The 26,994-nt window shown below is 47.7% G+C and overlaps 1 protein-coding gene across 2 annotated transcripts in view; it reads right to left on the reverse strand.

The window, feature by feature from the left end:
- The window catches only part of LOC100522942 (zinc finger protein 398), a 43,130-nt gene continuing 36,169 nt past the window's right edge, over positions 20,034-26,994 (reverse strand). For both annotated transcript variants that reach the window (XM_005667768.3, XM_003130281.6), the window contains exon 6: positions 20,034-25,365. In XM_005667768.3, the coding sequence (XP_005667825.1) occupies positions 24,233-25,365 (1,133 nt within the window). In that variant the 3' untranslated portion in view covers positions 20,034-24,232. The remainder of the gene's footprint in view (positions 25,366-26,994) is intronic.

Below are 26,994 nucleotides of genomic sequence, written 5' to 3' on the forward strand. Positions count from 1 at the left end.
AACCCAACTGAAAAATGGGCAGAAGACCTAAATAGACATTTCTCTGAAGAAGACATAGAGATGGCAGGCCTGAAAAGGGCATGAAAAAATGCTCAACATTGCTCATTAATAAAGAAATGCAAACCAAAACTACAGTGAGGTACCACTTCATACCAGTCCAAATGGCCATCATTAACAAGTCAACAAATCAGTGCTGGAGAGGATGTGGACAAAAAGGAACCCTCCTTCACTGCTGGTGGGAATGTAAATTGGTACAACCACAATGGAAGACAGTATGGAAGTTCCTCAAAAAATTAAATACAGAACTACCGTATGACCCAGCAATCCCACTCTTGGGCATATATAAGGACAAAATTTTCATTCAAAAAGATACATGCACCCCTATGTTCATTGCAGTTCACAATAGCCAAGACATGGAAACAACCCAAATGTCCATCAACAGTCGAATGGATTAAGAAGATGTGGGGAGTTCCTGTTGTGGCTCAGTGGTAACAAACCTGACTAGTATCCATGAGGACTCAGGTTAGATCCCTGGCCTCGCTCAGTGGGTTAAGGATCTTGCATGCCATGAACTGTGGTGAAGGTCACAGACGCCGCTCAGATGCAGCACTGCTGTTGCTGTGGTGTAGGCCAACAGCTGTAGCTCCAATTCAACCCCTAGCCTAGGAAGCTCCATATGCTGCAGGTTCAGCCCTAAAGAGAGGAAAAAAAAATTTTTGTTTTTTTTTTTTAGTGCTGAACCCATGGCACATGGAGGTTCCCATGCTAAGGGTCCAATAGGAGCTATAGCTGCTGGCCTGTCACAGCCATAGCAATGCCACCCAGATCTGAGCCAAAACTTCGACCTACACCACAGGTCACGGAAACGCTGGCTCCTTAACCCACAGAGTGAGGCCAGGGATAGAACCTGTGTCCTCATGGATGCTGGTCAGATTTGTTTCCACTGAGCCATGATGGGAACTCCTAAATTTAAAAAAAAAAAAAAATGAGGTTGTGGAGTTCCGGTCACAGCTCAGTGGAAAACAAATCTAACTAGCATCCATGAGGATGCAGGTTCCATCCCTGGCCTCACTCAGTGGGTTAAGGATCCAGTGTTGCCATGAGCTGTGGTGTAGGTTGCAAACTCAGCTCGGACACGGTGTTGCTGTAGCTGTGGCATAGGCCAGCAGCTACAGCTCTTATTGGACCCCTAGACTGGGAACCTCCATATGCCATGGGTACAGCCCTAAAAAGACAAAACAAAACAAAAAAACCGCAAGATTGTTGTAAAGCTCCGTCTGCCATTCATCCAAATTCTTCTATTCGTCCTCAGAGAAGTAAACAGCAATGTTGACAAAAGCCATAGGAACCTGGGCCAATAAGATTTTAGTCTGATGCTGCATGCTTGCTCCTCCCCATCACCTCCCCATTAGAGGGCCAGGGCCTACTGCACCCCCAGACCTGGCTCACCACAGCTCCCCATCCTCCACCTTCCTGCTGGCCCATTTCAGTGGAGTCAACCCACTCTCTTCCTGTGTTTCTAGTGACAATGACAGTCACCGCTGCCTTTTTATTTTATTTACTTTTTCTTTTTAGGGCCACACTTGCCACATATGGAGGTTCCCAGGCTAGTGTTTGAATCAAAACTGCAGCTGCCAGCCTAGAGCACAACCACAGCAACAGAAATCCAAGCTGTGTCCATGACGTACACCACAACTTGCAGTAATGCAAGATCCTTAACCCATTGAGCTAGGCCAGGGATCAAACATGCATGGATACTAGTGGATACTAGTTGGATTCTTGACCTGCTGAGCCCCAACAAGAACTCTCACACTGCCTCTTTAAAATTAAACATTTAACCACCTCATTTGTAATTTCACTTTCAGGTCAACTGGGAACTTGAAAGTAAAGCTTTCAGTATTCAGGGTGACAGAGATACAGTAGGTTCGTGGAGTGGATATCAGTGAGCCAGGTATAATAAAACCCTGTTTTAAAACTTGTATTTCCAGGAGTTCCCGTTGTGGCACAGTGGTTAACAAATCCGACTAGGAACCATGAGGTTGCGGGTTTGGTCCCTGGCCTTGCTCAGTGGGTTAACAATCCAGCATTGCCATGAGCTGTTGTGTAGGTCACAGACACAGCTCAGATCCTCTGTTGCTGTGGCTCTGGCGTAGGCCAGTGGCTACAGCTCCGATTCAACCCCTAGCCTGGGAACCTCCATATGCCACAGGAGCGGCCCTAGAAAAGGCAAAAACCTCCAAAAAATAAAAATAAAACCTGTATTTCCAGTCAGGTCACCCCTAGGTACACAGTTATATTTTTGTCACTAAAACTAGTATGTGCTAAGGCTCTGGAATCTTGGTCTGTTTCTTTCATTGCTATATCCTAAGTATCTAGAATCATGTGTTTTGGAGTCAACAAATACTTGTTGAATGTGTTGAACAGTTGTTGCCAAAACTAGGATGTTCCCACTGTAGCCTGTGTCATCCAAGGTCAAATGTCAGTCACTTGGTATTCAAGGTGGTCTAATCTGTTCCAGAAAGCTGTTATTTCAGCTGGACCAGTATTCTCATCTGTCTTCATTTCGGTTGATCACCAGCATGGCTCATCTTGGACAGAATCGTTCAAGGGGGTTTCACTTCCATGATGTTAATATCTGAGCTTTCCTTCTTTGACCGCACAGCCTCACCCACTGCCACTTTCATCCAGCCTCTCCCTTTCCTTCAATTCTCCCCAATGCCCTAGCCCTAGGCTGTCAGTCTTTGTACCTGCACATGAGGCACCTTTGTGCAAATTAGAACAAGTAGTCCTCTTGGTGTTGGACCTGCTGCTGCACTGCCTGGCAGGTTGGTGGTGCCTGTATGTCAATGACAAATGCCAGCCCTGCATCAGATGTTCATCATCCTAAGGGCATCCAGGCAGGTGCCATGTGCACACCTGCATGCCACCTTCTGACTGACAGCTCACTTCCATCTTTAGAAACAGAACTAGAACTTCTAATTCCCTGGATCCTCCACCAGACTTAGGCAAATCCCTAACCTAGGAAAACTTTCTTCATTTTAATTGCCTGCTCCTAAATAAAAGGCCCCAAATTCTGCAGGTGACATCCGTCACACGCTCATAGCTCTCGTCTCAAGGCAGCTTCAGAAGCCTCTTCGTAATCTCGTTGACATCTCCATGTGTTCCCTGGGAGGCTTCTTTCAAACTCTTCCCTTTCCCCAACCCTCACTTGGCTGTCCCCCATCCTCCCAGCCTCCCTTTGATGGCAGGTGGCTGTTGGCAAGCTCCCGTCTCTGCCTTTTTTCTTGCCAAGCCAACCCCCACCCCCTGCGTGTGCCCTTCACTTCTCATCTTTCTGCCTGTGAAACTCGATCTGAACCACTGTGCTCTGACATCTTCAGTCTGTCCCTCCCCACCGGCTCTCCCCTCAGGTCCTCCAACCCAAGGAGAACCCACTCAACTCTGCCACCTCTGGCGACTGTACTCTCCTTCACTTGAAACATCCAAGACACAAGCTTCATGTTTTCTTCTTCACAACTGATAGCTAAACAAGCCCCTTAAAACTGTCTACAAATATCCCACTTTCTGAAACCACACCCTTGAAGGTCATCAGTGGCCTCCTGCTTGGTTTCCACAACAACACTGCCTCCTGGCCATTGGGGGCTCATGTCTTCTTTGCTGCTTCCTCTTCCTCCTCCAAGACCAAGATTCTGCCCTCACCTTTCCCTATTTCTTTACTTTTCCTTTGGCAGTTGTACTCTTTTAAGAACTTCAGTGGTTTCCTCTTTGAAGCTGACACTCTTCAACTTACCTTGCTCCCTTCAAAGTTCATACTTCAATGACCTTCTGAATGGCTTCATCTATGAATCTTTTTTCTTTGCTTTTTTTTTTTTTTTAGGGCCACACCTTTGGCACATGGAGGTTCCCAAGCTAGGGGTCTGACTGATTGGAGCTACAGCCTCCGGCCTGTGCTACAGCCACAGCAAAGCTACTTGTACAAATCAGATCCTAGCCGTGTCTTTGACCTACACCACAGCTCATGGCAATGCCAGTTCCTTAACCCACTGAGCAAGGCCAGGGATCTAATCTACAACCTCACTGTTCCCAGTCCGATTCGTTTCTGCTGCACCGTGATGGGAACTCCATCTACACACCTTTTAAGTTCCTCAAACTAAATGTATGCAAAAGCAAGTTTATTATTTTTTCCAATATGCCAACTCCTCCTCTACCTCCCCTCACCATTTCTGTGGAGGGTCGAAACTCTAGAACCATATTCTCACAGTTGGAACTAGACATCACTTTGCAAAAACCTCACTCTGCAAGGTTGCATCAGAAATCTGAGACATGTCGAGACTGCAGGGAGCCTGCAGTCTTGCTGTATAGAAAAGACTATCCATGAATTGTCTGTGAATCATTAACCAATTAACAGAACCTAAGAGGCACAAAGGAGCTGAGAGTCAACAGCCTTTCCTGAATGTGACAAAGAGAATGCATCTAACAAGGCCAAGAGTACACAAATCATAACTCTTGCCTGCAATGTTAATTAACATTTTCCTAGTGCTTTATGACTGTGGAGATTATAAAATATGTCTACAAATTCTTTGACAGTCCCTTCAAAAAATAGAGCCTAATTCTCCCCCACTTTGGGTATGAGCAGGGTTGAGTGACTTGTTCCTAACAAATAAAGAAGTGATGGTGTATGATTCTGATACTAGATCACAAAAGACACTGCAGCATCCATTCCAGTCTGTCTTCCTGGATCATTCATTCTGGGGGAAGGCAGCTGCCATGTTGTAAGGACATTCAAGCAGCCTTGTGGGACAGGTCCAAATGGTGAGAAACTAAGGCTTCCTGCCAACACAGGTGAATGAGCATACCAGAGGCCAATCCTCCAGCCTCAGTCAAGCCTTCAGATGAATGCATCCCCAGTCAACAACTTGACTATAAATTCATGAAACTCTGAGCCAGAACCACTCAGCTAAGCTGCTCCTGAATTCCTAACCCACAGAAGCTCCATAATAATAGATAATATTTTTTGGTTGCACCTGTGGGACATGGAAGTTCCTGGGCCAGGGATCAAACCTGTACCACAGCAGTGACCCAAGTCCTGCAGCAGTAACACCAGATTCGTAACCTGCTGGGACACAAAAGAACTCCATAAATAATTTTTTTTAGGCTGCTTAATTTGTTATACAGAAAAATAGACAACTAATACAATGAGTTACTTAGTGTTGCCCTATCAACGAAATCAACTAATCCTCACAACTTCATGAACTAAGCATCTTTTACAGAGGACAACACCGAAACTGAGAGGGACCAGCTGTGAATCTACTTACTAAATTATTAATTTATACTTATTTCAAGAGAAAAGTTGAGAAGGCTCAGAGACAACACAAAAGGTACTTGACCTGGGTAGGAAAATCAGTACATGGCAAAGCCAAGATTCAAACCCAAGCCTTATGATTCCAGATCCCATAACCATTCCATTATTTCATGAGGGCATATGTCAGCTCAAGCGCCCTAACACCTGGTCCAATGCAGAGAGCAAGAAACAGGGACACATAAGGCTATAGCCCCAAGTTAGAATGCAGAGCACAGACAAGAGAAAGGGGCAGCACAGGAGGAGATCTGCCTGCATCACCTACGTACTATATGCCAACCTATACTGAAAATGAGTCCCTGTGGGCTGCAGCACAGGGAGTACTTTAGGGAGGAACCAAAGCTACTTATACAACTCAGTTCTATACAGCCTCACTAGATCACTATCAAGCACCTCCTCCAACAAAGCCACTGGGTTGGCTGTCAGATACAAAGATAAAAAAGACCCAGTCCCTGACATGGAAGTGGGAGCCATCCAGCTGGAGGGTCACTCAACAAACATTTTTTGCTCTAAGCCAGGTACTGTTACAGGCACGGAGACACTGTCATGAACCAAGCAGAAGAAACCAACCAAGAGACTAAAAAAAAGGTAAATATTCAAAGCGTCTGATGGCATAAGTGCCTTGGAGAAAATGTGAGCAGGGATGGAGCAAAGAGTGTGCTGGGTTTGGGTGGCTGTGAAGATCACACTAATCCAGTGACAGCCGAGCAGACCTCATGAAGCGATGGGGAAGACTGTACCTGGACCCAAAGAAGGAGCCTTTCAGTGGAGGGGAAGTCCCTCAGGTGGGACCATGTGGTGCAGTGGCAGGAAGGAGCGGGCAAGAGGGGGTGCAGTGGAGATGGGCTCAGATCAGTAGGTCTAGAGGGAAGGGACCATTGACGAAATGGGGGCTTTTCCACTGAATAAGATGAGGAGCCACTTGGGAGTTTTATGAAGAGGTGTGATATGGCTGATTTATATATTTTTTGGCCACACCCTTGGCATGAAGAAGTTCCTGGATCAGGGACTGAACCTGCACCACAGCAATACCTGTGCCATAGCAATGACAATGCCAGATCCTTAACCTGCTGGGCCACCAGGGAACTCCAACTGATTTATATATATATATATATTTTTTTTTTTTTCTTTTTAGGGCCACTCCTGTGGCATATGGAAGTTCCCAGGCTAGAGGTCAAATCAGAGCTGCAGCCACTAGCCTACACCACAGCCATAGCAATACCAGATCCAAGCCATGTTTGTGACCTACACCACAGCTCACAGCAACACAGATCCTTAACCCACTGAGAAAGACCAGGGACTGAACACACATCCTCATGGTTCCTAGTCGGATTCGTTAACCACTGTGCCACGACAGGAACTCCCTGATTAACACATTTTAAAGGATCACTCTGGCTGCTCTGCTGAAAATATATTATATGGAGCGGGGGACGAAAAGAGAAGCAAGAAGAACAGGGAGGATGCAGTGGCATTAATCAATGAGAGGTGATGGTAGCTTCAACCAGCCAGTGGCAGGAGCAGTGGTTGGGCTGTGAATATATTTTGAAGAAAAATTAGATGGTATTTACTAATATAGTGGGAGTCAGGTGTGAAAAAGAGAGGCGGCAAGGATGACCCCAAGGCTTGTGGGGAAGCTAGAAGGATGCTCTTATCTTCAACAGAGATGAGGACAATTTTGGGATAACAGGGTTTAGACAGACATCAGGAATTCATTTTGGTCAGGTTAAATCTAAGGTATTTACTGACGCCAAGGGAGACACTGAATTAACAGGTATGAACATGAATCTGGCATTCTGGAAAGGACACAGAGGAGTTCTCTTTGTGGCTCAGTGGGTTAAGAACCCGACTAGTATCCACGAGGATGTGTGTTCCATCCCTGGCCTGGTTCCGTGGGTGAAGGACCCGGTGTTGCCATGAGTTGTCACATAGGTCACAGATGCAGCTTGGACCTAGCACTGCTATGGTGGTAGCACAGGCAGCAGATGCAGCTCAGATTCAACCCCTGGCCTGGGAATTTCCACATGCCACAGGTGTGTCCATAAAAAGAAAAAAAAGTATACAGCAAGAGAGTAGGAGGAAATGACTGCATTTGGGAGGTGACAGCACACAGACTGCATCTAAAACACAGAGCCCAGGACTTCCCTGATGGCCAAGCAGTTGAAGATCTGGTGTTGTCACTGCTGTGGCATGGGTTCCATCCCTTATCCTGGCCTGGGAGCCTCTGCATGCCATGGGCATGGCACAAAACAAAACAAAAAAAAAAACCAAGTCTGGATGAAATCACAAGGAAGGGTGTGTAGATAGCGGGCAGAAAGTCTAGACTGAGCCCCGGATCACTCAAAATATAAAAAGTCAGGAAAAGGAGGGGAAACAGAAAAAAAAAAAAAAAAAAAAAAAAAGACTGAGGAGCAGCTAGTGATATATGGAAAGAATCAAGGGGAAGTGTCCCAGAGGCTTCGAGAACAGGTGTTTCAAGAGGCAGTGGTCTCCTTCATGAAATTCAGCTGAGAGGGCAGGAAAATAAAGTCTTGAACTTTAATACCACTGGCTTAATGACCCTTGGCTTTCACACCATGGACGTCATTAGAGCTTTGGCAAAACCAACAGGATGGAGAGGTGGCAGCAAAAGCCTCATCCTCAGACTTCCCATAATGGTGCAGCAAAAACGAATCCGACTAGAAATGATGAGGCTGTGGGTTCAATCCCGGGTGTCTCTCAGTGGGTTAAGGACCCGGCGTTGCTATGAGCTATGGTGTGGGTCACAGACGCAGCTTGGATCTGGCGTTGCTGTAGCTGTGGCATAGGCTAGCAGCTGTAGCTCCAATTAGACCCCTGGCCTGGGAACCTCCATGTGCCAAGGGTGTAGCTCTAAAAAGACAAAAGACCAGGAGTTCCCATCATGGCTCAGTGGTTAACGAATCCAACTAGGAACCATGAGGTTGTGGGTTCGATCCCTGGCCTTGCTCAGTGCGTTAAGGATCTGGCATTGCCATAAGCTGTGGTGTAGGTTGCAGACACGGCTCAGATCCCACGTTGCTGTGGCTCTGGCATAGGCCAGTGGCTATGGCTCCCATTAGACCCCCTAGTCTGGGAACCTCCATATGCCACGGGAACAGCCCAAGAAATGGCAAAAAGACAAAAAATAAATGAATAAGACAAAAGACAAAAAAAAAAAAAAAGCCTCATCCTCGTAGATTCCAGGGAGAACAATTTCCAATTCACTGGAATACTGAGAATAGAAGAACAAGTTAAATGACACCATGGAGGATGCAGCAGCAGAATGCAGACTGTGCGAAAATCCATGGGACAGATGGCCTAGATTCTTCCACAGATAAACTACAAGGAAAAATGAAAGAGATGGAGGAGGAACTTACAGACTGAAACAAGACTTAAGAGACATAGCAATCACCATGTGTAGACTTATTTAAGCTCTGATTCAGGCAAACTAAGAGAAAAAATGCATTAACAAACATTTTTGGAAAAAAATGTATAACATTTTTGGAAAAGTATAACTGTTGGAAAAAATGTATAACGTTGAAAAAAATGTATAACATTCAAATACTGGACATGTGGGGAGGTTGAGGTTTTTGTTGTGTAGACATAATAATAAATTAAAAAAAAAAAGAGTCCTTACCTTTAGAGCTGAAATATTTGCAATTAAAAGGATTGCTGTCTGAGATGTGCTTCAAAGTAAGATGGGAGGGAGACCTGGGTAGGGATTTAGATGGAACAAGACTGTCCAAAGCTGGTAACACCTGAAGCTGGAGGATGGGTTCAGGAGGGTTCATTACACAAGTCTACCTATTTTTGCATAGATTGGAGTTTTCTGTAATAAAAAGGTTAAAAAGCAGAGAGAGAGAAAATGGAGAAGAATTGGAGATAGCAAGTATAGACTGGGCTAAAGTGGAGCAGAGAAATGCAGCACTGGAGGGAGATGTGGGTCTGGAGAGTTTTGGGGGGGTTGTTTTTGTGGGATTTTTTGGGGGGGGGGGCCATACCTATGGCATACAGAAGTTCTGGAGCCAAGGATCAGACCCCTGCCATAGCAGCAACCTAACCCGCAACAGTGACAATGCTAGATCCTTAATGCACTGAGTCACCAGGGAACTCCTAGGGAGTTTTTGTTACAGAGATGGGCAGTGTTGCAGAATGCCTACACCCTAGTGGGAAGGAGCCATTGGAAGGGGAGGATCTGATGGGGCAGGGGAGAAAGGGGAGAGATGCCAGTGTGACTTCCAGGAGCAAGTGAAGGGGTAGGGTGGTGAGCCCACAGTAACAGGAAGAAGGGGGATACTGGCTGCATGTAAGTCTCCAGAGAGTGACCCTGTTTTCTCAAGAGGGCTAGAAAGCAGGGCCAGCAACTGAGAGTGTGGGGTTGAAGAGCCGGGGAGAATGGGAGGGAAAATGGAACAGGAAAGGAGCATGAATTCTCAATTTCAAGAAGGGCCCACCGGAGGGCAATGGGCATGCCTCAAGCATCTCTGACCAGCGTGCTTTCAGGTCTGTCTCCAGCCACGTTCAGGTGAGCATACACAAAGATAACCAGTGACAAAGGGTCATCTGCAGGTGCCCAGGGGAAAACCCAAGCATGAAAAGCTATAAAAATTTGCAGACGCCCAGACACCTCAGGGGGGACTGGGAACAGTGACAGCAAAGGCTCCCAGACAGAACCTGTGGGCTCTGTGGAAATAGGTGGAGATCAGCCTCATTGCAGTGGAACATTCCAGACAAGGTTGTTAAAGTGGCTTCAGCCTTTGAGGGGACACTGAGGATGGGCAACAGGGAGCCAGCTATGTTCGTGAGAAGGCCTGATGAAACAAAATCAACCGCTTTGTTTCCAGGTGCTTGTCTTCACCACCAGACTTAATGTTGAACTCTAGAGCTGCCCAGTATTGGCTGCTTCAAAGTAAAACTTTTCCTACCAGTTATCTGCCCCTAATCTTCCAAGCAATCTCTAAGCAGGTTGGGGCAAGAATGATGATCTCGGAGTTCCTGTCGTGGCACAGTGGTTAACGAATCCGACTAGGAACCATGAGGTCACGGGTTCGATCTCTGCCCTTGCTCAGTGAGTTAATGATCCGGCGTTGCCGTGAGCTGTGGTGTAGGATGCAGACGTGGCTCGGATCCCGCATTGCTGTGGCTCTGGTGTAGGCCGGGGGCTGCAGCTCTGATTCGACCCCTAGCCTGGGAACCTCCATATGCCGCGGGAGCGGCCCAAAGAAATAGCAAAAAAGACAAAAAAAAAAAAGAAAAAAAAGAATGATGATCTCTCTGTGCTTTAAAAATGATGAAATAGGAGTTCCCATCATGGCACAGTGGTTAACGAATCTGACTAGGAACCATAAGGTTGCAGGTTTGATCCCTAGCCTCACTCAACGGGTTAACGATCTGGCGTTGCCATGAGCTGTGGTGTAGGTCACAGATGTGGCTCAGATCCCGAGTTGCTCTGGCTGTGGTGTAGGCCGGCGGCTACAGCTCCGATTAGACCCCTAGCCTGGGAACCTCCATATGCCACAGGTGCGCCCTAGAAAAGACCCCAAAAAAATTCAATTAAAAAAAAAAGGATGATGAAATAGAGGCATAGAGAAGCATTCTCTGGCATCTCAAGGTACTGCCAACTGGAGCAGTTCTAGGTGCTGCAGGTAACAAAAAAACAGAGTTCAGGTAACTGCTGCTGCCATCCTTCCCAGCAGGATGGTAGCCAAGGGAGATACAGGGAGCCTGAATAAGACAGCTGATGAGCAGCCTTTTCTCCCTGTGCAATTACATATTCATATTTTATGAAATAAAATGGGTCTGCCAAAAAGTGCCATTCACTGAGAAGGGCAGAAGGGGACATTACCTAAGAGGAAGAGGAAGCCTCATAGCCCCCTCCTGCTCCCTGGGGGAGGAGTTCCCAAAGGCCCGGGCCTTCCAGTACCTCCCAGCTCTAGGTCCTCACCCTAGAAGACAAGACCTCATGGGTATAAAGTAGGAGCCAAGCTCTATGACCAAGAGAGGATGGTCCTAGTACACTGGTGACCTGGAAACTGGCCCCATACTATACCAGCACCCAGGGCTGGTTGGACAACAGTAGGGCTGATAGTGGCCTCTCCTTTCTATGTGGGACAGGAGGAGGCATCACCTCCTGTTCTATTGCTGCTGAAAAGGCTGTCAGGCTGGGCAAAGTGGAGACCTATTACTTAGAGGTGAGCTGGACAGGTGGGGACAGGCATGCTAACTGCCCTCTCTAACTCAGAGCAGCTGTGACAGCCAGGGAGGGACATCACACAGCTTCCAGGGAATCATTCCTGACATGGGAGAAAGGGCAGGGCTGAGGACCCAGACCGTGATCTGTAAGAGGTGGCAGTAATCCCAGCACGGCCATGCAATGGGGGTCATCCGGGTGTCACTCCAGCCTGGCCCAAAGAAGGGGACAAGGGCTGAAAGTGGAAGTTCAAAAAGTCACTGGGCCCAGTTTACTTTTCGCAGACGCTGAGGAAGAAAAATTTTCCTTTTACCCTTCTGGGTTCTATAGCTGGTCTAATAGTCAATCTGACATAAGACAGATTAACATAAGAAAAATAAAGTCTAATAACATGTATACCTCCTGAATACATGGGAGAGAGCCAGGAAAACTGAGTTACTCACCAAAAAGGCCTGAGGTCCCACCTTAAATACCACCTTCTGCTAAAGACAAAAGATGGGGAGTTCCCATTGTGGCTCAGCAGTAATGAACCCAACTAGTACCCATGAGGACACAGGTTTGATCCCTGGCCTCAATCAGTGGATTAAGGATCTGGCATTGCTGTGAGCCACAGATGTAGCTCAGATCTGGCGTTGCTGTGGCTGTGGCAGAGGCTGGCAGCTACGGCTCTGAATCAACGCCTACCCTGGGAACTTCCATGTGCTGCAGGTGTGGTCCTAAAAAAATATACATACATACATACATACATACAGGGAGTTCCCATTGTGGTGTAATGGAAACAAACCCATCTAGTATCCACGAGGATGCAGGTTCAATCCCTAGCTTCACTCAGTGGGTTAAGGATCCAGTGTTGCCATGAGCTGTGGTGTAGGCTGGCAGCTGCAGCTCCGATTCAACCCCTAGCCTGGGAACTTCCATATGCTGCCGGTGAAGCCCTAAAAAGCAAAAGTAATAATAATAATAAAAATAAAAGATGATGGTGGGGTTGGTCAGTTATGGGAAATTACCAGCAAAACGACAGCATAAAAGGGTAAGACTATTATGTGATATAAATCTTTGCCTTCTCCATTGATGAGAGTTTTTAGAGATCGAGTCATCCCCCTCTCCCTGGTACAGCGGTGGAGACTTCCTTTTACAAAGGGTAACTCTTACTTGGTTTTCAGAGCTTCTTCTGTGCATGCAGTTTCTTTAAAAGAACCATCTTAATCCTTGTACCAAAGAGGCTATCTGGGGGCCACAAATTCTGCTCCCCTTCACAGGTTTGGAGACCGAAGGCTGAAAAATGATCAAACATGGAGTTCCCCTAGTGGTGCAATGTAAACGAATCTGACTAGGAACCATGAGGTTGTGGATTTGATCCCTGGCCTCGATCAGTGGGTTAAGAATATGGCGTTGCCATGAGCTGTGGTGTAGGTCACAGACACGGGCTCGGATCCCACATTGCTGTGGCTGTGGCGTGGGCCAGCAGCTATAGTTCCAATTGGACCCCTAGCCTGGGAATCTCAATATGCCATGGGTGTAGCCCTAAAAAGCAAACAAAACAAAAAACAAAAAAAAAAAATCAAACATAACACAGCAACTCCTGGCAGACTTGTCAGAACCAGGCCAAGGACAGAGTGGACCTCTGCAGGGTCCAGCCCATGGTCAGCTCCCACACTCTCCTCCAGGCAAAGCCATACAGGCCTTTCTCAGCATCATGTCTTCGTGAGTTTTTTTGTTTCTGTTTTGTCTTTTTAGGGCTGAACCCATGGCATATGGAGGTTCCCAGGTTAGGGATCCAATCAGAGCTGTAGATGCTGACCTACACCACAGCCACAGCAACGCTGGATCTGAGCCGCCTGTGCGACCTATACCACAGCTCATGGCAACACTGGATCCTTAACCCCCTGAGCGAGGCCAGGGATGGACCCTGCATCCCCATGGATACCAGCTGGGTTTGTTAACAGCTGAGCCACAACAGGAATTCCATGTCCTCTTGTTTTATACACAGCTCTGGAGCACTAGCTCTCAAACTCATCTGCACCCTGAGATCCTTATGGACCTTTCAGAAATGAGTGCTGCCTACTCTGCACCCCAGAGACGAGGATGCTGATTTAACCAGGTCAGGACCAGGCTTGGCCGTCAGGAGGCTTCAAAGCTGCTCAGGTGATTCTAATGTGAGGCCAAGTTTGCCCACCGCTGGAAAGAAGGCAAAGTCACCTTTCATTGGCCCCTTCCCTCCATCACACCTGGTGCAAGGGAAATGTGAATCTCTCGTTGTACTTGGTGAAAGATGGCAATACAACATAAAAAATCTTTCCGCCCAAGTGGCTGCAGTGTAACATGATGAGGTGTCCCGAGCACACACATCCCCAGCCTGGCTGGCTGGCGCTGAGGTATGAGGTAGGTGGGCCCCTGGGCTGAGAACAGCTGGGACTTGTTAGGTCAAGTAAATTGGGCCTTGCTTCACTTTGACACCTGAAAGAAAAAGTTAATTGAGGAGCTGAGCTCAGTTGGAGTAAAAAGATAAGATGACCACTTCAATCACTCCCGGGGTCAAGGAGATCTCCACAAACACAAGTGCGCAGTAAGACTCCTAGGGTCAAAAAAGGGAGGGGGTGCCAGGCTATAAATTTTAAATCCTGATACTATTCCGGCATCCTTTGCTTTGGAATTCATCTTTGCCAAAAGATGCACGCGCCTATTGAGGAGGGTCCTGTGTCCATTCATGTGTGAAAAAATAAAACAAGATAAGTGGCTAAACTTAAACAAAGGTCCTGGTGTGCGCCTCACCCCCCACCTGAACTCCTCTTTAGGGTGTGTATTACTCTTTGCTTCTGACTTAAAGGACTTCTCTGTGCGCTCTAACTGCTGTACTCTGACTCTAAACTTTATACCTGTTTTCGCAGTCTTTGCCTCCTTGAAACATTCTTACTTTCAACAGGGGTCAAGAATCAGGGCAATTATGCGTCTAGCCTCTAGTTAGTCTAGTGCCCAGGATTCCTGGTTTTCAACCAGGCTGCCCAGGTTCAATTCCCGAGCAGAAAACTGAGATCTCTCTCCAAGCCATCACTCACCTCTCTCGTTGAGATCAGCAGGAGTGCCTCCAGCCACCCCTTCGGCGGACTGACGCGCAGGCCAGCCAGCTGGGGTTGGAGACACGGTCACGGTTGGGCCAGGGTCCCGGGACTGCGCGTTCTTGGCCAGCGCCCCTCCTCCCCTGGCTCCAGCTCCAGCTCCCAGCCTCGCCAAAAGGCAGGCAGGTGGCCTGCCTCCCCGATGCGCCGGCGAGGCCTGCGAGACCGTCTGAAGAGCCTACCAGGCCAGCCTGCCCGTGCCCCGGCCAACCCGGCCTGCATTTCAGCCCAGCGCGGGTGGGCTCCCCAGTCAGCCCCCGCCCCACCCTGACGGCAGGCGGACAGCCAAGGCGCCAGGCGGGGGCAATTACCTGCATGGGGCGGCATTCCCTCGACCATTTCCCCGCGCAGCGCCGGTCTTGGTGGCAGACCTCCTCCTGGGGCAGAGCCTGCGCCCAGCTCCAGCTCCCACTGTCCAGCCCCAGACCCTGGATACCCAGCTGCCGAGATTGTGGCCATGTTGAGACACAAACTGCATCCTGGGAGCGCTGTTCCCAGCTCGCGGGCCAGGGAGGTTTTTTCTAGGCGCCTTCCCCCTCGCCTGCCCGACAGCTCCATCTACAGCCCAAAGGTGCGAACAATCCCCTTCTGCTGCGCTCCCGCCCCTCCGCCGCCAGCGGGCCAGCCAATGGCCTCAGAGCTCCCGTCCGCTGGGGGTACCAGCGGGGCCACTCCCCCGCCAGGGAAGCCATCGCCGCTTCTAAAGTGGCTCTGTGTGACTGCGCTCGGTTGAGCCCCTCAGTCTGGGATGGCCTACCCTAAAGTCCTAAACAATTCAGGGTCCTGAGCCATGGGCTGTTTCTATCAATTCTGCTAATATGTATTGAGCATCCCAAAGGACCTGATCTTTGCAATTTGCAAGGGTCTCCAGACAAACTCGTCTCTTTGTTCTGGCCTCTTCTCTTCCCTCATGCCTTTGCAGGTTTCACCTCCCCACTCTTCCCTCTTCCAACCCAAATTTACCTAGACCAACTCCAGGCCTTTGTACTGGTGTGGATAACAGAAAAATGACCTGGGTGGGGTCAGAAGAGGGCTGAGCTATTCTTCCCAAGTAAGATGCCCTGCATTGTAACAACAGCCTCTTCCAGAACCTTCAAATGCTGGTCAACTCACTTTGAAATGTCAGGCCAAGTCGGAGGAGTATCTGGGAGGGGACAAGGTAGGCTGATGGAGAAGGTAAGTGAAGAGGGAAAAGCAGTCATTCAGTCCACAGATATTTACTGAGCACCTACCAGGTGCCAAATGCCCCTTAGACAGCAGGTGGGCTTCACAGTTGGATATACCTGGGTTTAAATGCCAAATCACCATTTACTAGCTGTGACTGTGAGCAATTTCACTTCTCTGGGCGTCACTCGGTCTTTTCATATATAAATGAAGAAAATAATGCCTATTCCACAATTATAAAATCAAATGAGATAAGAACAGTGCTTACAGGCACTCAACAAAGGTAATTACCCTCAAAAGGTAAGTCCTTGTAATTATCCTCAAAATAGTGTCTCCTCTATCTTCCTAAATGACTAGTCCCCATCTTGGTGAGACAGAGATCTCCAACGCTTATTTATCACTCCGTGTGGAAGCAGACCTGCCAAAGAACCCCCCACCCCAGACTAGTACTCTTTTGTTCCACTGCACTTAGTGAAATAAAAGGCATTATCAGCCCAAGTGAGACATGTGCTTAGAGCACCATATTCAGAACGATTGTCAGGTACTTTCTCCATCAGGCCTACTTCCAGGATACAAAATAGGTATCTCACAGAGTTAATACTACCCTCAAGGAGCTTACAGGTTAGCAAAGGTTATGTCCCAGAAGTTAGTGATTTCCTTCCCTATGGTCCCTGGCCATCCCCTGATTCTAAACATCACATCACTATTATCAGGGAACCAGGCAAGTGGAGTCTGAAAAGCTTCAGGTAAATTCATTTCCACCAGTGAGACACATTTCAGAGCACACATTCTGACCTATACATCGCCAACATCTTCCCTCTTTCCTGGAGGTGGAAGAGAGGCAAGGTTAGTCCCAAGGGCTTAAGCTATCTTTTCAGTAAAAAGCAGTTAAAACTACTCCCCTTTCTAAGCCTTAAACTAATAATGATAATTACCTCCTTTTTTACACAATAAGATACCACACAGGACATCCACTTTATATTACTCCTTCATGGAGGGTGCATTTTCACACAGGCATCACACTTTCACCCCTGGTGGCTAGTTCACTGCCATGAGATATGAGCAAAGCTACAGAATGTGCAGGAAAATGTAAATTCACAGGCTTCAGGGTACCAGCATTATTTTATAACAGCCAACCCTGGCAACCACAGGTCATAGGACACACTAGTGGATATAGCAGATGGGTGGTGAATGCAGGGGATAAGGGGACATTTCCCCAAAGAAAAACAAGGTTAGGGAAAGGTGGCCACTGCAGCATCACAGGCGATGGACCTATGGACTCCTGTGATCAATGGGCTGATGGGGCTGAGATGCCAGAGCGGGAGAGAACCTTACTGGAAGTGGCGTCCAATTGTCACACTTGCTTCTGTGAATCACTGAGTAACTACGAGGGAGTTATCGAACTTATTGGGAACAGAATGAGCAACAGGATGAAGTGGATCCTAGATGTCAATTATCATTGTTAACAGTTCCTGTGGAGTTCCTGCCTTAGCACAGTGGGTTAAGAATCCAACTGCAGAGGGTCGAGTCACTTCGGAGGCAGGGGTTCAATCCCCAACCAGTCACAGTGGGTTAAAGGATTCCGAGTTGCTTCATAAGTTGCAGCTGCAACCCAGATTCAACCCCTGGCCCAGGAACTTCCATATGCCATGAGTGTGGCCAGTTTTAAATTTTTTTCTCGTAATGGAAGGACCCAAAGCTAGTCCCTCAGTCTCTCAGGTGGGACTTGACTGCTTATCTCCTCACCCAGGAATTAGACAGCTTCTGCTCTAATGTTATGGACAGGGTATTTGAAGTGATAGATGCTGAAAGAAAAGATATAGGAGAGGCCAAAGGAGAGGGAATTCAAAAATGCCAAAATGTATGCGTTGCGATGGTTGATTTTACATATCAATTTAACTGAGCCAAGAGATGCCCAGTTAGCTGGTAAAAACATCATTTATGGGTATGTCTGTGAGGGTGTTTTCAGAAGAAATTAGTATTTAATCAGAAACTGATTAAAGAAGATCACCCTCACCAAGATTAAAGAAGAGGCATCATCCCATCTACTGAGGGTTTGAATCGAACAGAAAGGCACTGGAAGGACAAGTTTGCTTTCTTCTTGAGCTGGGACATTCATCTCTCTGCCTTTGGACATCAGCAGTGCTCCCGGTTCTTGGGGCCTTGGACTCAGAATGCATTACACCACTGCTGTCCTGGTTTTCCAGCTTGCAGATGGCAGATCATGGGACTTCTTAGCCTCCATAATTGCTTGTCTTAATTCCTATGATAAATCTCCTCTTAGGTATCTCTGTATACCATCTTGGCTCTATTTCTCTGGAGAACTTTGGTACTATTCCCTAAGAATTCCTGGTACCCTCTATGCATTGTGTCCTTTCAACAACTACAACCTTTATTTGAGGAGGAAAACTTGTAGATTTGCTCTTGTGAAGAGGATTAGCAGACTTGCCCTTCTTAGTATCTCTCCATGCTTCAAGCAGGCTAAAGGATTACAGTGTAATCAGTGGGATAGGGCAAAGAGGTCAGCCTCAGATACTGAAGCCCCCTCACTCAGTGACTTGTCCATGGTTACAACTTCCTATCTTTAGGACACTGTCCCCAGTTACACCAACCCCCAAGGAAAGATAACACCTTAGGTTTCCACGTCATTGGCATCCCAAGTACGAGTGAAAATAAGGCAAGATTGCAGGAAAGGGCCAGTGGCTAGGGTAAGGTGACAGAGCACCAAGACTACTTAGAAGAGGCAGAAAGGGTTAATGTGGGGATTATAGTCAAATATTTTGTAGTATCAAATTTTAAGGTCAATTTTCTCTTGCTAATGAATTTTTAATATCCTTGCCTTCTTCCCTTATGCGAACATATTAATTCAAATTTAATTGCCCAAACACACACACATACACATACACAAGATCTGCCTCTCTCCCTGTCTCAGTAACTTCTGGATGTTTCTGCTTTATACTTATGCAAGTTTGGAGAAAATACCTTTTTCCTTCTGGATTTTATTCTCAGCCTACTTTGAATAGGCATTTCATCACTTTCTTTAAAGTCCTGACCCAGTAGTTGGGTAACGTTCATTGGCTTCTCTTCAGTTCTTAATGACTCTCTGGTATTTCCCTCAATATGTGATTGCTTGGTGACTAAGCTACTCAGAAGTCCTGACACACAGGCACTTGAGGCTTGGAAACCCTTCATGTAGAAGACGTGTTTAAGGTAAATTTTTTTTTTTGTCTTTTTGCTATTTCTTGGATAGAAGACATGTTTTATGTTGGTGATAATTGCAGTACATTCTCTTGAATCTTTTCAACAGGCAAGGTTTCAACTTCTAAATGTGGGCTGATTATTTAAAATGGTCAAAATTCGGAGTTCCCGCTGAGGCACAACAGGATTGGCGGTGTCTCTGCAGCCCTAGGATGCAGGTTCGATCCCTGGCCCTGCACAGTGGGTTAAAGGATCCAGTGTGGCCACAGCTGCTGTGTAGGTCACGCTGCAGCTTGACCTGGCCCAGAAACTCCATATGCCATAAAACAAAAGGTCAAAATTCATTCAAAATCAAGTCCAGCTGGGTTGTGCAGAATAACACTTTTTCTAAACACCACAAATCAGGTATTTAAACTGCATGTTGTTAAATCTGAGCTGGTAATGATGTCAGCACAGTCCCTTCTGGTTCTTCAGCAAACTGCTCTTAGAAAGAGGGGCTCACCTCACCACGACAGAGATTAGGGAGATTTGCGGTGCAGGCACTGGTATCATTTCCATCTGTACTCATCCACCTGTCTGAGGTATTCCTTCTGCCATGTCAAAGCATCACTCAATGCGGCAGAATCTGGGGAAAAGCCCAACAAGGAAAACGGACCAGGAAGTAAAATCTTAAATTCTATGATTTTAAGTTGGAAGGGACCTTGCATTACCACCTCGTTCAACCTGCCCACTAGACTTAGAGAAAGGAGATCTACACGACTTAGGTGGCTTGCTCCATACCAAGGAGAACATCCAGCTATGACCAGAGTCATTTTTAACACCTATGAGGCAGTCTTCCCACTGCACAGTTATCTGTCAAGCACCCACATCCCTGACAGCATGTGGTACCAGGTGGAATACAATATAAGATACAGCCTCAATTCTTGGGTAGCTTAATTTCAGATCAGCTTCAAGATTTTACAGGAAATACTGGGTTTGCCTATAGCAAACACAAAGCCACATAGCCAAATGAGGTTTTACCAGATATTTTATTTGAAATGTAACCTGGCAATCTTAAGAGCATTGCAGCACAGTGCTTTGAGGCCTCTCTGATTTGACTGCATCTCTCTGCATTCTTTAGTGGATGGTGGGTCCTAAAGGGTGAAATAATTGAAGAGGCAATTTGACCAAGTTGACAAGCGTCACTGTGTATATGTGTATAGGATTATGGCCAGAGTTACATATTTAAAAAGAACTGTGGAGCAGGGCGAGAAAGAAGGAATGACACCCAAAAAAGTAACAACTTCCTTTTGCAAGATACAGAAACAGCACCTTCTAGGCCCTTTACGCAAGAGACCATGAGCTCTGGCCTACAACAGAGCCGATGAAGCAGAAGTCTCTCAAGGAACCCAGACCCAGGAGAAACAGATTCTTCTTCTCCTGGCAGTAATGGAAACGCCACACTGTGCCGCCATTTGGCCATTCTCAAGTGAGTCTACCAGGCCCGCAGCTCCTGCGCAGGGCTCCTAGGACCTTCCTTCCTGACTGCAGCTTTCAGAACCAAGATGAGCCTGTCACCCAAGGGCAGCCAGTCCAAGGGCGGGCTGGAAACTTCTGCAGCCTGGTATAGAAAGAGGAGCTGGACCAGATCCCACACTCTAGAATCTAAAGAAAAGTCAAGAGAATCAGAGACACATGGTGTCATGGCACTCAGAAACTTTGGGAGCCAGAAGATACAGACAAGATAGAGTAAAAGAACAGCAATGGAAGCAAACAATAGTAGGCAAAAGCTAAGCCACTGAGCAACCACGAGCTTCTGCAGCGCAGCCTCAGTTCTCCACACTTTCCCCTCTCCGGTTTGTCCTACACCTTTCCCGAGGGCGGTCACCCTGAAACCTCCGTGTGCCAAGCTCACTCACAGGCTCCCCTAAACCCTGACATCTCTGAGATCAGTATCATTTTATTTTACAGATATGGAAACTAGGCTCATGATGGTTAAATAATGTAAGTTATGTTACTTCTTATGATGTCAGGACTTGAATCTAGGTCTCAGAGGCCATGCACTAAACCACTAGGCTATGCTAATCCACATGACATGTCCTTATAAGGCCTGAGCACTCAGTACCCATCTCCTACCAGTGTGACCTAACGTGAGGATTTTGCTTCAAAGAGCCTGACACTTCCCAAGTCAAAGGACATCCTCCATTTAAAACACTCTGAGAAGACTGCTTCCTTTGTAGAGTGGAGGACAGGGTCAAAGGTATCCACTGAGCACAGAAAGAACATAGCTCTTGGAGGTAACAGAGCTCCTGGTCTGTGAGAAGCTTGAGGGAGACCCACTTTTCCTCGTGGCTTCTGAGCAGCCCTCAGGCAGCTGAGGAGGATGCTTTTCGTTGTCTCAGAAGCGACAATATGGGATGTGGGGGTGGAATAGTGTCCTGCCCTTCCTCAAGAGGAAGTCTGAGCAGAAATTTAGAGTCTCCATCCCATTTGAAATAAACAGATAAAGGAACTTGGGTCCTTCATTTTTTTTTTTTTAAACCAACAACACTTTTGCTGATTGAGGCAATGAACAGTTTTTACTCCCTAGTAAGCCATAGGGTCTAGTCCTGGTTAAGATAGACATGGACACCCAAATATTTTAAAATGCTCCAAAAAGAAGGCCGGCAGAGTCCCCCAACAGGAACGCTACAGACTCTTATTAGCAATGAGGTAAGTTATGTTAAGCACTGCTAGGAAATGAAGTAAGGTAACTAAAGCCCAGCTATGGTGTCCCAATAACAAATATCCAACAGAAAAGATGAGTCATTTTCTTTCACTTTCTAGAGAGTCAACTCCAAGTATGTTCATCTTACAGTGACATCAAAAAATCTAGTAAGAAGAGAGTGAAGCTGGTTACTGCCAACAGCTGGAGCCGCTCCAAGGAGACGGTGCCTGTTTACGTGTGATAGGACAGACCCATTAGCCCAGAGGGCACACTGATGAAGAGCACATTCAAGGTTTTCCTCTTCCCTAATGGGTCTGGTCATGATGACCAATCCTCAGGTACTGTTAAATACCCCAGGAGCCTTTGATGGACCCATTTTCTCCACACACTGGAACCCTTCTGTTGGACTTATTCTTTCCACTGCTCTATTTTACCCACTTTTGAATCTCAAACAAACTCTGAAGACACCACAAAGACACTGCTTTGATTCTCCCCCCATTTTCATTAGGTAGATCAAGATACAAACCAAAGCTGACTTCACACTCAAGTTCCTAGTGGGTCACCAGTGAAGCTAGAATCCTGGGCTTGGGACCCCCGGTACCCCAATTTCCCATGGTTTGGCTCCAAATCCTATAGAAAACTCTTAACCCCAATGTGCCAGGGTTCTGTTTGTCACCTCTCTTGGTCTGTTCTATACCTTTACCTTCAGACTGACTATAGGTTACAAGGTTGACAGTAGAATAGATCACATGCACGTTTCTTAGGACTCCCATGATCCCTGGGGTTGTGAATATCACAGAGCAGATATTTTATAAGTGCAATTATCCTAAACAGCAGCATGTTCAGACAGAGGCTTCCCAGGAGCAAAGCTAGCTGGGGTAACACTTTTTCATAGTGTGGTTACACAGAACTAGGCAGGGTGACGTTTGGGCTGGGTGATCGGGTGGAGAGTGGGTCCTTCCCTTATCACTTCATCAAAATCATGTCTGAACACTCACAGGCCTTATCACAGCCATCTCAGGAGATTCGGGGGAAAGAAGAGGGCACAGAACAAACAACTCTTCTGCCCAAGACTTAGGGCTTCTGCATTCCCTGTCTTCTACCACAGTCTCCAAGCAAGAATGAAACAACAGATCAAATGGATTTCAGTCACATTTCAGCAGGAATGTCTCTGCTTTGATTTTGCTATCTTACTTGGCTTTGCCTGGATAAAAGCTAGAGACAGAGATAGGATTTTTGGCAGGAGAAGGAATGCATCACAAGATTTTTTTTTTTTAATTCTAAGAATTCACCTTTTTTCCCTTCACCAGCCTCATTTTGCAGAGGAAAATCTGAGATCTGTAAAGGGAGATGCAGCCCCAGTGCAAAGCCACTAAGGAGTGGGGCCAGGCTCAGATGCTCCCAGGTAACTGACTGACCCTGACAGAAGGACATGTGGTGGTCAAAGTCCCCAGGAGCAAGGCCAGCAGGAAGAGGCTGTCCTCCTCTGCACTCTCAGGGGTCCCAGAAGCCCCTCAAATTGTCCATCGCCAGGGGGCGAACACTCTACCAGCTCAAGAAAGCTGCATTGTAACTGTCATCTTGCTACAGAGGAAGTAAAAGCTGAGAGTTACTGGCACTTTCTGAAACCCTGTAAAGCTTCTGGAAAGTGCCGTGACCTTTTCCGCTGATGATTGTCAGAATATCAGACACCAGAAATGGAAAAGCCAGCTTACTAGCTTGGAAAAGAAAAGAGTCTGACATAAGTTGATACAAGAAACATAGTTCAGGCACAAATTCTAGGCTGCTCTGTCATTTCTCTGGGATCTCTAGCTTTTAAAGCTGGGGCTGAGAACAGTGCTCCCAATTTTTAACCAGGAGGCCAAAATGATTTCCAGCAGTTTAAATGCCAGTAAAAGCCTGAATGCTTCCAACCAAGCCAGCGAAAGAACTGTTCTCCTTAAGAAGCCTTTAAAGTCAGATTTCTTGCTCACTCAATCTTAAACACAATCATTAGAACAGATCTAGGAGAGCTTGGAAGGCAGTCCTGAGTCCTCATTTCTGGAGAGGCAGTACCTAGCAGACTGTAGTTGCTGGCTGGGAGGAGAAGGAGCTGGGGCCCAGGCTCGAGCACTTTCTTCCAGCCACCACCTTACCATGGAGGAAGTAATGAAAGGCTCAGTTAAATGTTCTCTGCCTCACCGTGGGCTTCAATCCTTGGAGGCTCTTCCAAGCACCTGATTCTACCTGGAGCTCAACCATTATCGACCTATTACCCTGTTTGTGATGGATCACCTGAGGACAAACCTTGCTTTCCAACCTCTCTGCAACATTCTGATAACTTCTGCTTAGGTAATAATTTTGAAAAGATGGGAAAGCTGAGCTTTTTTCCAGGTCTTCCTGGGTTTCAAACGTGGTGCTCTTGTGAAGTTCCAAACACGAGTATGTCTCCAGTCAAGCACACAGGACCCCACATCCATCGATGGGCCAGGCAGTCACTACTGCAGGGGTGGAGGGGCTCCAGGGCTTTCCTCCTGCCAGATTTACAAAACTCCGCCTCCACTCCCTTCCCCATACCACTGATTGGCCTCTAGACCTTCAGTGCTAACCCCCAGGCCGGAGGTGTCCAGCCCAGTTAGGAGGGGCCCCGGGGGGTCCGGTGGCTGTCCCGAGGGGTCGCTATTACCCCCGCAGGCTCCACCGTGGCCTGAGCGCAGGTGGTCCTTGAGCGTCTGCTTGTAGCGGAAGCTGCGGCCACAGGAGGCGCAGGGGTAGGGCCGCTCGCCCGTATGGATGCGCTGGTGCTTCATGAGGTGGTGCTTTCGGATGAAGCTCTTGCCGCAGTGTGCGCAGCTAAAGGGCCGCTCTCCGGTGTGCAGCCGCCGATGGTTGAGCAGGTGCTCCTTGCGCATGAAGCTCTTGCTGCAGTCCGGGCACGGGTAGGGCCGCTCACCTGTGTGGATCATCTGGTGGCGGATCAGGGCCGAGTGGCCATTGAAGTCGATGCCACATTGCGGGCAGGAGAAGGGCCGCTCCTGTGCGTGACCCCGCTGGTGGAGCAGCAGGCTAAGCTTCAGGCTGAAGCTCCGGCCACACTGCGAGCAGCGGAAGGGCCGTTCGCTGGCGTGTGCCCGCCGGTGGCTAGCCAGACGCGCCTGGTCAGCGAAGCGCTTGGGACAGTCAGGGCAAGGGAAGGGGCGCTCAGCGCTGTTGTGGACCCGCAGGTGGTAGGTGAGTCTCGATGGGTGCGTAAAAGTCCGGGCGCAGTGCGGGCAGGTGGGGGGCGTCTCGCCGGCAGGGGACTGCTGGGGCAGGTGCTTAGGGCACTGGGCGCAGGGCCCCGGAGGCTCAGCCGGGGGGCCGCACTCGTGGCTCAGCAGCGTATCCTGGCTGAGGGTCTTGCCGCAGTGGTGGCAGGAGAACACCTGTTCCCCGGCCGGGGGTGGGAGGGGGTAGCTGCCCAGCTGCGTGAAAGTCACCTGTCCCTCTGAGGCTTCGGCCAGGTCAGTGGCTGGACGTCCAAAGGGCGTCATGGGCGCCGGCTGCTGGCTTTTGAAAGCCACATCTGGAAAAGGATCCTTAGCTGCTGCTGCTGGCGGAGAAGAGAAGGGGACAGGAACCTCGGGGCACAAGGACGCTGTGGCAAGGCCCTCAGCTTTGATGACAAGCTCCTCATCTGAAAGAAAAGACTCAGAGTCACACCTGTCAGCTCTCCTGTACCCTGCCCAGCTCCAACAGACTGCCGCGGAGCTCTTCCCTGGCTGGGACAAGAAAGTCTGATGGCTGAGATCATCATCAGAGCATTTACTACTGAACCTCTTCAATGCTCCCAGTTTGGAAAAGGACAAATCCTAACATCCATCTCCCCAGCATTACTTTCATTATGTTTCTCCTCGGCTTTGAAACATTCTCTGTTGCCTATTATGACAAGGCCTAAAATCATGCATTTATCTAATCTCATTCCTTTTTATTCTGCCAGGTAAGTCCTTTGCTATAGTTTGCTGTCTCTTTACTTTTCTGAAAAATAAAGGACACATTTCTGCTTATATGGCTCATTCCGCCCTCCTTTTGGAGAATGCATCTCTTCCCATCTTCCCAAATTATACCCAACCACATCATACCAATTTTCTAAGGCCAATTCTAGCTTCGCATCCTTCACTAGGCCTTACCTAAATATCTAAACTAAAACTGATATAATGTTCTCCAAACTTATTTCTTGTATGTGAGTCATCCACCCCATTCACCCTTGACATTCAATAAAAGGCATGCCTAGTGTTGATCTGTGTGTTCCCAATATAAACTTCTTGAAGGAGTTCCCATTGTGGCAGAGTAGAAAAGAACTTGACTAGTATCCATGAGGACACAGGTTCGATCCCTGGCCTCACTCAGTGGGTTAAGGATCCAGCACTGCCATGAGCTGTGGTGTAGGTCACAGAAGCAGCTTGGAGCCAACATTGCTGTGGCTGTGGTGCAGGCCAGCAGCTGCAGCTCCGATTCCACCCTAGCCTGGGAACTTCCATATGCCACAGGTGCGGCCCTAAAAGAGAAAAAAAAAAGATAAACATTCTTAAAGAGAGAAACTGTCTTATTTTTCTTAATTTTTATTTTCCAGGGTCTAAACACAGAGCGTAGATGATAAACAAGTTGCATAAGTGATCATGTCTCTTCTGACCTTAAGATTCTCTTCTGTTCAGATGGCAAAATACAGATGGTGCTAAATGTCTTAGAAACAGTCTCTTGGAGTTCCCGTCGTGGCGCAGTGGTTAACGAATCCGACTAGGAACCATGAGGTTGCGGGTTCGGTCCCTGCCCTTGCTCAGTGGGTTGGCGATCCGGCGTTGCCATGAGCTGTGGTGTAGGTTGCAGACGTGGCTCGGATCCCGCGTTGCTGTGGCTCTGGCGTAGGCCGGTGGCTACAGCTCCGATTCAACCCCCAGCCTGGGAACCTCCATATGCTGCGGGAGCGGCCCAAGAAATAGCAACAATAACAACAACAACAACCAAAAAGACAAAAGACAAAAAAAAAAAAAAAGAAACAGTCTCTTCTATCACTGTTTTTCTGAGGGAGAGCTCCTCACTAACATCCCCATTTGCACCTCTCCAATGACACTGTCATCTCCATTGCTTGTCTCTCCACCCCACCCCCACTTTCACTCTGTCCTTTCTGCATGATCTTTGAATGTTCTCCTGTCTTTCCCCATCCTTATACTTTTGGTCCATCTGTGGCACTTCTTTTTCTTCTCCTGACAATTCTAATTTGTCTTTACACTTAAGAATGTTTTCTCAGGAGTTCCCATCGTGGCGC

This window comes from Sus scrofa, chromosome 9 (assembly GCF_000003025.6).
Source record: "Sus scrofa isolate TJ Tabasco breed Duroc chromosome 9, Sscrofa11.1, whole genome shotgun sequence".
NCBI classification, from domain to species: Eukaryota; Metazoa; Chordata; class Mammalia; order Artiodactyla; family Suidae; genus Sus; species Sus scrofa.